This window comes from Seriola aureovittata, chromosome 20 (assembly GCF_021018895.1).
Source record: "Seriola aureovittata isolate HTS-2021-v1 ecotype China chromosome 20, ASM2101889v1, whole genome shotgun sequence".
Classification (NCBI taxonomy): Eukaryota; Metazoa; Chordata; class Actinopteri; order Carangiformes; family Carangidae; genus Seriola; species Seriola aureovittata.
In genome coordinates this window covers 22,759,353-22,769,352 of record NC_079383.1, presented here as the reverse complement: position 1 = coordinate 22,769,352, position 10,000 = coordinate 22,759,353, and the positions used below count along the sequence as shown (strand labels likewise).

The following is a 10,000-nucleotide window of genomic DNA, read 5'->3' as shown; positions in this document are numbered from 1 at the left end:
TGATCGCCATGGGAACCACGAGGTGCTGAAAATAGCCTCCCCTCACTCTGTTTGACACTGTGATGGATTTCCTGACTGGTTTCTCTCTGTTAATGTGACGCCTCACCGTCACTGTCACTGTTTCCTGCTCTGCACCACCTTACACCAGCCACACAGGTGCGGCGGCGGCGTCACAGAGAGGCTCGTGTTTGTTGTGTTTGGCTCGTGGACTGTGTGGGCGTCTCCACCTGCTATTCTGGTTTGTGTAGCGGCAGCAGCGCCAAGTACAAAAGGCGCCGTGTGGTGGAGTAGAGATCGGAGGGTGTGGTGATTAATAAACTGGTCTCATCGCTCTGACACGGCTGAGCTGGTCACAGTGACGCACGACCACCGCAGGAAGTGACGTCGTTCTCTGGATCAAATCTGAGGCAGGTGCAATGACCAGAGAATAAACCTCACAGGTGAGCGTCCACCTTTTTCCAGCTTCCTGTGAGGGAGGAGCTACCGGCAGCTAGGGGCGTGTCTTAGGTGTGACGACGGCGAGAAGCGACTTCATTAACTCCTAAAGAGGTTAGCGTAGCTGATAGTTCATCCACTCAACAGGTTAATGGTAGAAAGAGCTCAGAACCTCTCTTCTGATTGGCTCACCAACCTGTTGTTGCAGACACTTGAAAATTCAAGATGGCTGCCGTTTTTGGAAAAGTAATGTTTTTTTTCATCCACTATTTTCTGATGTGAATAATCCAGGTGAAACTTAGTACACTGTAAAAATTACATGAAAGTATATTTCAGCAAAAATATTACAAAAAAATAAAAGATAAAAAGCTTGCTAACTAGCCTAGCACTAGCAAGACAAGCAAGCTAATGTTAAGACTGTCGACTCATTCATAATAGATGGTTTGTAAATACACCGAAATCCGTCCTGTGGGTAAAACTCTGAGCCATCTTGAACTTTTGATGGGATTTTTTCAAATGAAAGGCCCCAGAGGGATAAACATCCCAACACTAGTGCTTGTATCCACATTCGAAAGATGATTATTTATCTGCTGCACTAGAAGGAAACAGCAGATTGTGTTTGTGACGAGAACTTGAACATTAATGCAGAAGTGAAACCAGAGTTTGTTCAGCAATGTGACTTCTAATGACGTTACACATCATCTTCACGAGGTAATTTCCCGCCTGTGGATCCAAGAAAGTGGGAACAATAAGACTCTGCAGCCATCTTTACACACACACACACACACACACACACACACTCACACACTCACACACACACTCACACACTCACACACTCACACACCCTACATATACTGTATATGCAGTATCTCTCTCTATAGGCCGATCCCTGTCTCTCTCTGCAGTATGTAATTTATCACCTCTCTCTATCAGCGTGTCACTTTTTAGAGGCTGAATGAATCCCTCTGCACTAAAGCTGCTGCTGGAAACTGCCTGTGTGTGTGTGTGTGTGTGTGTGTGTGTGTGTGTGTGTGTTTTAACAGGCCTTATATCTTTTGTGTAGCATGTGCAGATGTCACTCGTGTGTGTGTTCTGCGACACTGTAACCTCGGCGACCGCCACGTCGTATTTCCTGCAGCCTTCACTTTCTGTCACGGTAACGCTGTCGAGGCTCGGAGATTTGTTTCACTCTCACACACATTTATAAGTTTATTCCTCCATTTGTTTCTTTCGTTTTTTTCGAGGAGCAGTGGGTGTGTTTTTTTTTTTTTGGACGGTGGACTGCAGCTCGTCCTTGGCGGCGTCTCTGTTTCCACCTTTCTTCAGCTGGCAGCGTCAGAAGTCGCATCACAGCTTCACTGTTGGCTGCTGCCACGCTGGTTAGTCAGAACAACTTCTTGGCAGCGAACGAAGGGATTTTCTCAGCAACTTTCCCACATGATGAATCATGTTTCTCTTCCTCACATCAGTGTCTCTGCCTCAGACTCATCCCTCATACCTGGATCTGTATTAGTTCTGATCAACTCTCTATTAAAATGACACACGACAGAGGTGGTTGATGGAAATGAGGTGTGAGCCACTGACAGGCAGAAAGAGAAAATGAATAAAGATCTTAATGAGCTGAATATAAAGCCTGAATGACACCTGAGAATATTACATCACTCCTGAAGAGTCGTGACGATGATCTGCACCGAGGAAGCAGGTGAATAATCACCTGGACTTGAGTGTTAGCTAGCTGGTTGCTAAGTTCAACGCTGAAGAACCAGAAGCTGCAGTTCCTCTAACGGCCACTAGAGTCTGGCTCCAACAGTGAGTCAGTCCCCATAGACTCCCATGTTAAAATGTCCAACTTTACAGCAGAAATAAACATGTTTACAGTCTGGTACAGAAACTGTTTTGGTCTCTAGAGCTGATTTCCTCCTTCATGACACCTGTTTATATAACACACCTGTTTATATAACTCACCTGTTTATATTTTATTAAGGACTAAAGTTAACGAGGATTGAGGGCGTGGCCTCTTTGAGTGACAGGTGGTTGAGTGTATGATTGAGACAAATCGGCATGCATCAAAGTCCTTGCTCCCCACACGCCCCTCCTCTTTGACCATTTTTTGGTTTAGCTGGGAGTTAGGGGGCGGAGTCAGACACCGGCAAGATGGCGACAGTGGAGCAGCTCACTCTGAGCTTCAGAAACCTGTGGGTGACGTCACAGAGGTGACGTCCATCTTTATTTCCCAAATCAGATAACATTCAGGGGTGACCGGCACGTCTGTGTGACCTCTGACCTCTCCTCTACCTGTGCTTTTCATCACCTGTTACTGTCGGTGAAATTACAATTTAAATAAATACAGCAGTTCATTTATTGAAGCTGTGACGACTTTTTTGTTTTATTTTATGTGTAAATGTTTTCTTTTAGATTAATGATATTTGATATAAACAATCAGATTATCATGATGTTGTTTTAAATCTCAGCTTCTCTCTCTGTCTTTGTTTTCTTCAGTTTATTACAAACAGTGTGTGTGTGTGTGTGTGTGTGTGTGTGTGTGTGTGTGTGTGTGTGTGTGTGTGTGTGTTTACTGTTCATGTGTGTCCGTGTGCGTAGGCGTCCATATGTGTACGTGTGGCGGTGTTCGGCGCCATGGGAACAGACATATGGTGATGGTCACATGCCAGGAAGGTCAGTCCCATGGAGAGGGAAAAAACAAAAAAAGAGACGTGAAGCCGAGATGGAGGAAAGGTTTTTTTTTTTCAGAGGATATACCATCAGAAACAAAAGCTGCAGATTTTATTTCCTCCGGGGTTGTGTCTTTTAAATAAGTCACACACCAACACATATCACCTGAAATGTCACATGACCTTTTGTCGTCATGTGAGATGGAAGGCAGGTCAGGTCTTCAGAGAGTCTGAGTGCAGGACGACGGCTTCACTGAGACTCAGAGGAAAATCCAAAGTTCTGTTTAGGATTCGATCAGACCTGAAATCACCTGGAACATCAACAACAACAACAACAACAACATTATCACAGTTTATTATTTATTAAGTGTTTACATCATTTTCTCTGGCTGTAGCTTCTGTTTTCTGACACTTGATGGATGAAACACACAACTGACCACAGCTGTGAATTCTTTATGCAACACATTAGTTTCATGCTTTGTTTTGAAACTATGTTAAATTGCATCGTCCCTATCAAATAAATAAATAAACATGGATGATACTGAAACTTGAAATGTCACCACCAATAGATTCCATGTTAACATTAAATGAAAATATAAAGGGGCCTAAATTGCTTCCCTGTGGGATTCCACAGGTCGGAGGTCGACTTGTACATTAATCAACTCAAACATCTCGACTCAGAAATCAAATCATTTCAACACAGATCAACACAAACCTATTAAAGACAGCTTAGGTGGTGGTCACTCATTAAATATATGACATTTAGTTTTCCTCTTTTTAATGTTTCACTCCATACAAGTACATTAATGTTTATGATGTCAGAGCCGTCACGTTGTTCAGAGAGGATCCGTGACCTTTCCTGTAGCGCCGGCCTGTTTTATTTGTTGATTTCACAGCTTTTATTCCACAAAATATCTTCAGCTTTTTGTCCGTTCAGTCAAACCGTTTCATATTATCAGGTGTAATCCTCCCCGTGGCCTGTAGGGGGGCGCTGTCGCTGCTTTTACTGCTTCATCACCTCAAAGTGATGCCTCCATGTATTTTCCTTTTAAGCCTGAAGTCAAAATGACCTTGAAACGAACCTTTACCCAAGAATCAGTTTTGTAGTGTGTGTGTGTGTGTGTGTGTGTGTGTGTGTGTGTGTGTGTGTGTGTGTGTGTGTGTGTGTGTGTGTGTGTGTGTGTGTGTGTGACCTCAGCACTGCCCTGTCCAGTCGAGTATAATATGACACCAGCAGCAGAGCTGAGGTAAAAGCTTGGATTTAGGAACAATAATCCATTTTGCTGCAATGCCACTGCAATGCAACACCCTTTGTCTTGTTCAGGGATGCTCCCTGTTAGTGTGTGTGTGTGTGTGTGTGTGTTGTGTGTGTGTGTGTGTGTGTGTGTGTGTGTGTGTGTGTGTGCGTGTGTGTGTGTGCGTGCGTGTGCATGTGTGGACAAATATTTGACGGGGACAGATTGTCTCGTCTCCTGTCACAGGATAAATGATGAAAGAACAAAGAGAAACAGAATTCATCTGAGTCTCATCAGTGTCTCATTTTAACCTTTGTTGTTTCTGTCCATTAGTGTAATTATAATGATATAAATAAATGGTGTGTGTGTGTGTGTGTGTGTGTGTGTGTGTGTGTGTGTGTGTGTGTGTGTGTGTGTGTGTGTGTGTGTGTGTGTGTGCGTGCCTCGCCTCCCCTGACCTCCACTAAGAAGCTGGTCTGGTGTTTTTTATGAGCAGCTCTGATTCACCTCCTGCTCGTTTCCCTCTCCACTGTCAAGTGAAATTATAAATTTGACGACTGAACAGTGAGAACTAAAACTGGTCTGTGCCGAGACCTGGCCGGCACCGGCCCAGCGCCGGCCCAGACAAGGTCAGAGAGCAGCTGCTGAACATAGTGGAGCGTTTAGCAGCTTAAAGAGCCGGGGGCTGATTTCACAAAACAACTCAAGTTAAGATCTTTCTTAAACTCTGAGCGAAGTTATGTTTCCTTAAAATAAAAACAGTTGCACAAAACACTTCTCCTTAAGGTTTTCTTCACTTTAGTATTTTCTTAAATTTCAGGAATTACTTAAAGTCACTTAAAGTTCACCTTGATGAAGGAGGAACCCTTAATGTTCCCCGCCAGAAGTGACAAGTGCTAATGGCAGCAAATCAACAGTCTCCATGGAAACACTAGACTTTGACTGCTGTAAAATCTCTTTCACTGCTGTAAATTACTTTACTTTTTTCCTTAACTACAGAAACCTTTTAACAGATTCTGAGCAAGACCCTTAAATAACTCCCTCAGCTAAGGAGAAATTAAACCTTAAGTGTCTAATGTCTCTCTGATGTTTCTCTGTCTTTCCAGCTCCATGGACCAATCATCATGAGACTTGGCACCAACCCCCTCTCCCTGCTCCTCCCCCTCCGACAGTCCCCGCCCCTCCCTCTGCTCAGCCGCTGCTGTCTGTCCACGCTCTCGGTCAATGGCGGCGCAGCATCACGCAGGCGCTTCAGCACAGACGGCCCCGCCCCTCGGCCCACGGTCGGTCAGGACTCGGTGGAGGTGTTGGGCCGGTCCTACCCCCGCGACGACTTCACCAACGTGACGGCAAAGGTCTTGGCCAAGGTCGGCCGCAACCTCCACAACCAACCGCATCATCCGCTGTGGCTCATCAAAGAGCGAATCAAGGCTCACTTCTACAGGTGGGTGTCCAGTTTCCAGCTGTTGCCTAGTAACCACCAAACTTTTAGCTTTTAGTCTGTAGCACATGACCACATAAAAAGTAATAACTAAACTCACAAATACAACATTACTCAGAAAAAGCAAAGAGAGTAAATGACAATAAGAAACACACGAAATGAGCAGCGGAGGTCACGAACATCAGCTGATCATGGAAGAATTGAGTAATGGCTCGTGAGGTCGCACTGACCTTTGACCTTTAGCTACCAAAGTTCGAGTTGAATGTTTGTGCCACATTTGAGGAAGTTCTGTCGAGGCTTTACGGAGACATCGTGTCCACCTAAAAACAATATGGCTCCTGCTCTGATTGTCGCCGGCGTGGAGGAATAAAAACGATCTGAAAAGTGGCGGGAAGCAGAACTACAAGTTCTGGATCAGGCCCCGCCCACCGCCGCAGTGAGATGGTTAGCATTAGAGGAAACAGCAGAGAGACTCAGACTCAGGTGACCAAAATCAGCAACTAGCAGAACGTATCAGAACAGTTAGCGTAGTTAGCATCCTTTATTAGTTCATGTTGTTTGTTAGCTTGTTAGCGGTTGTGCTAATGCTAACTCTCGCTCTGTGTTGGAGGACTGGAGGATTATCTTCAGGCGTTCGTGGTTCCCAGAGGATGAACCCTGCTGACTTTTCCTTTCATCTTCAAATGAGCTGCTCTCTCTGTTACGTTTCCACGTGGTGTGTGTGTGTGTGTGTGTGTGTGTGTGTGTGTGTTTTTACTCTCGCATCATAAACTGCTGACTGACTCTCTGCCGCCTCGATGTGTCTTCAGGGACAGTCGAGTGTGAAAGTTTGCTGCGCTGCACAGAGCAGTGAAATATCGTTACGCTGCTGGTTATACTCCACACACACACACACACACACACACACAGACACACACACACACACACACACACACACACACACACACACGCAGCTGAGAGCATTAATGCTGCATTAATAAGTCATTAAGCAGTCAGCGAGTGTGTTGTCTGACAGTGGTTTATGACTCTGCCATTTCGCAGGTCGTGAACTTTACTCTTTAGAAAAGCTTGTATGCTCTGATAGCAGCGGGACAGCAGACTCTCAGGACACCCGGGGGCTGCTGGGTAATTTTCAGACAAGATTTCTTTAGTACGTCCACACAGATCAAAATGAAACCATATGAAACACGAGTGACCTCCAGGCTGACGACGTGGAGGTGAAGCTGCTCCACCACAGTGAAGATGTGCTGTCTCTCTCTCTCTCTGTCTCTCTCTCTGTCTCTCTCTCTGTCTCTCTCTCTGTCTCTCTCTGTCTCTCTCTCTCTCTGTCTGTGTCTCTGTCTGTCTCTCTCTCTGTGTCTCTGTCTCTCTCTCTCTCTCTCTCTGTCTCTCTCTCTGTCTCTCTCTCTCTCTCTGTCTGTCTGTCTCTCTCTCTCTCTCTCTCTCTCTCTCTCTCCCTCTCTCTCTCTCTCTCTGTCTCTCTCTGTCTCTCTCTCTCTCTCTCTCTCTCTCTCTCTCTCTCTGTCTCTCCGTCAGATCCTCCTCTCCAGCAGTTGTTGAGAGTGTCGTCCTGTCAGAGCAGCACAGGCCCGTCTGTGAAGTTTAAACTACAGAATAAAATCAGCTGTATCTGTCGGAGGATTAGTGTCCGACCTCCTGAACACGCTCACAACAAGTTCTGCTGAGTCTCAGTCTGGATCCGGACTGTGTGATGATGACATGAATGTGTGCGAGCCGACCGCCAACGTTGTCAGCTGTTGGTATTTGTTTGAAGGAGGGTCGTGCCGACGGACGATGATTCACAGCGGGTCGCTCCTCGTAACGTAACGTGCCCCTCCCCCACCGGAAACGACGCTCCACTACTTTTTTTCTCCAAGTGATGAAATAAAAATAATTCTAGTCACATGATTTTATCGACAGTTGAAGCTGTTGACGATCTGATCCTCATGACAGAGTCTCTCGTGAAGAGAGCTGATAAAAACACCTGAAATGAAATGTATTGATTGATTTCCTGACGTCCAACAACACGATGAGGAAACGTTCCACCTTAAAAGATGGCGGTAGCTGCGAGGTGATTATAAAGATCAGCTCTACCTGTCATTAAGACGGAGCAGAGGAGAGCCGACGCTTGCTGACCGGCGGAGAGACATGAGCTTCCGGTCAGCACAGTGGTGTCACTGTGGCATTCTGGGTAACGGTGTGCTCGCAGCGGCTGTGTAACGTATCGTTCATTGACACTAACATCTTTCCTCCATCCTCCTCAGCTCCTACATCGGTCGCTGGGGCAACCCGCTCTTCTCTGTCCATGACAACCTGAGCCCTGTGGTTACCACGGAGCAGAACTTTGACAGGTGGGCAGCTGTGATGATTGATCGATTGATTGATTGATTGATTGATTGATTGATTGATTGATTGGAGGGTTTGGTTCTTCCTGATGTTCTGTTGTTTAATCACATGCTGAAGTGAAGCTGATTGGTTTGTGTGGTTTGATTGACAGCTTGCTGATCCCGCCCGATCACCCCAGCAGGAAACGAGGTGACAACTACTACCTGAACAGGTGAGTGACGCCGCCCACCAAACACACTTTACCTCCCAGTCAGAGGAATCCAAAACAGATGTTTTGTCTGTGTGTGTGTGTGTGTGCGCTGAGTAGAAACACGATGCTCCGCGCTCACACCTCCGCCCACCAGAGGGAGCTGGTGAGGTCGGGTCTGGATGCGTTCCTATTGGCCGGAGACGTGTACAGGCGAGACGAGATCGACGCCAGTCATTACCCAGTGTTCCACCAGATCGAGGGCGTGCGGCTCTTCTCCAACCACGAGGTACGGCAGTGTGTGTGTGTGTGTGTGTGTGTGTGTGTGTATGTGTGTGTGTGTGTGTCCTCGGCCTGTGTTGGTCCATATATGTCCACATCTGGGCTGAGACCGGCTCTAATTGATTGGTAGCTGGAAGATTTTGTCTGAATTGATCCAGATGTGGAAAGTAGCATCTGACAGTCATGTATGTGGGCCAGACTCGGGCCGTGGAACCGGGCCTATACTGGGCCGGAAGGAAACCGAGTGTGGGCCGAGTGTGTCTCCATCTACAAGTCATAGTGAAGCCGAGCTCAGATCAGCTTTAAACTGGAACCTGAAATATGACAGTGTGGAGATGTGAGGTTTTAGCGGGTCAGATGTGTTACAGATGTGTGGTGCGTCTCCCAGCTGTTCTCCAAGGTGCGGAACGGAGAGGAGCTGTCCCTGTTCGAGGGCGGGGGGAGGAGGACGCCTCAGAAACAGGAGACTCACTCTCTGGAGGCCGTGAAGCTGCTGGAGTTCGACCTGAAACTCACTCTGACTCGACTCGTCACTCACCTGTTCGGAGAAGGTGAGACACGCCCACCTGAGGAGGGGGAGGCGGGACAACACACGGCAGGTGTTCACTTTACTCACCTTTACCCCCCCCCCCCCCCCCCCCCCCCAGATGCGGAGATCAGGTGGGTCGACTGTTACTTCCCCTTCACTCATCCCTCCTTTGAGATGGAGGTGCGTTTCCAGGGCAACTGGATGGAGGTGCTGGGCTGCGGAGTGATGGAGCAGGAGCTGCTGAACTCCGGTCAGAACACACACACACACACACACACACACACACACACACACACTCACACACATACACACACACACACACACAGTATCAACACAAAGATCAACCCGCTTCCACAAACACACATGTACAAACATTTTAAATATTTGTCGCCTCTCTCGTCCCTCTCTCTCTCTGTCAGTGTCTCTCGCCCCTCTCTCTCTCTCTCTCTCTCTCTCCTCCTGTCAGTCTAAGTGGCTAACTCGCTGTCGTGCCCTTGAACAAAGCTGTAGCGCCGCGCTCTACTTCACCGCCGCTTGTTCCAATCAATAATACATGTTTTGTAAGACGTGTGTGTGTGTGTGTGTGTGTGTGTGTGTGAACTAGTTATGAAAAAAAGTGTGCTTGTGTTGACACACTTCAGATGGATGTGTAATGAGGAGTTTTGTGTGTGTGTGTATTTCTACACATTAATATGTGATTAACCTGAGTGTTTGTTTTCTTACAACAAGAAGATGTGTTGTACTTTAACACACACACACACACACACACACACACACACACACACACACACACACACACAACACACACACAGACACACGCACAAACACATACTCACACACACACACACTCATACTCACACACTCACACAGACA

At 46.8% G+C, this 10,000-nt stretch overlaps 1 protein-coding gene across 2 annotated transcripts in view; it reads left to right on the top strand.

Annotated features, from left to right (window-relative positions):
• fars2 (phenylalanyl-tRNA synthetase 2, mitochondrial) overlaps nucleotides 1–10,000 on the top strand; it is a 101,707-nt gene that overhangs the window by 19,957 nt on the left and 71,750 nt on the right. For both annotated transcript variants that reach the window (XM_056363953.1, XM_056363952.1), the window contains 6 exons: nucleotides 5,449–5,786; nucleotides 8,048–8,134; nucleotides 8,281–8,340; nucleotides 8,437–8,605; nucleotides 8,987–9,149; nucleotides 9,246–9,377. In XM_056363953.1, coding sequence (XP_056219928.1) covers nucleotides 5,467–5,786; nucleotides 8,048–8,134; nucleotides 8,281–8,340; nucleotides 8,437–8,605; nucleotides 8,987–9,149; nucleotides 9,246–9,377 — 931 coding nt within the window. In that variant the 5' untranslated portion in view covers nucleotides 5,449–5,466. The remainder of the gene's footprint in view (nucleotides 1–5,448; nucleotides 5,787–8,047; nucleotides 8,135–8,280; nucleotides 8,341–8,436; nucleotides 8,606–8,986; nucleotides 9,150–9,245; nucleotides 9,378–10,000) is intronic.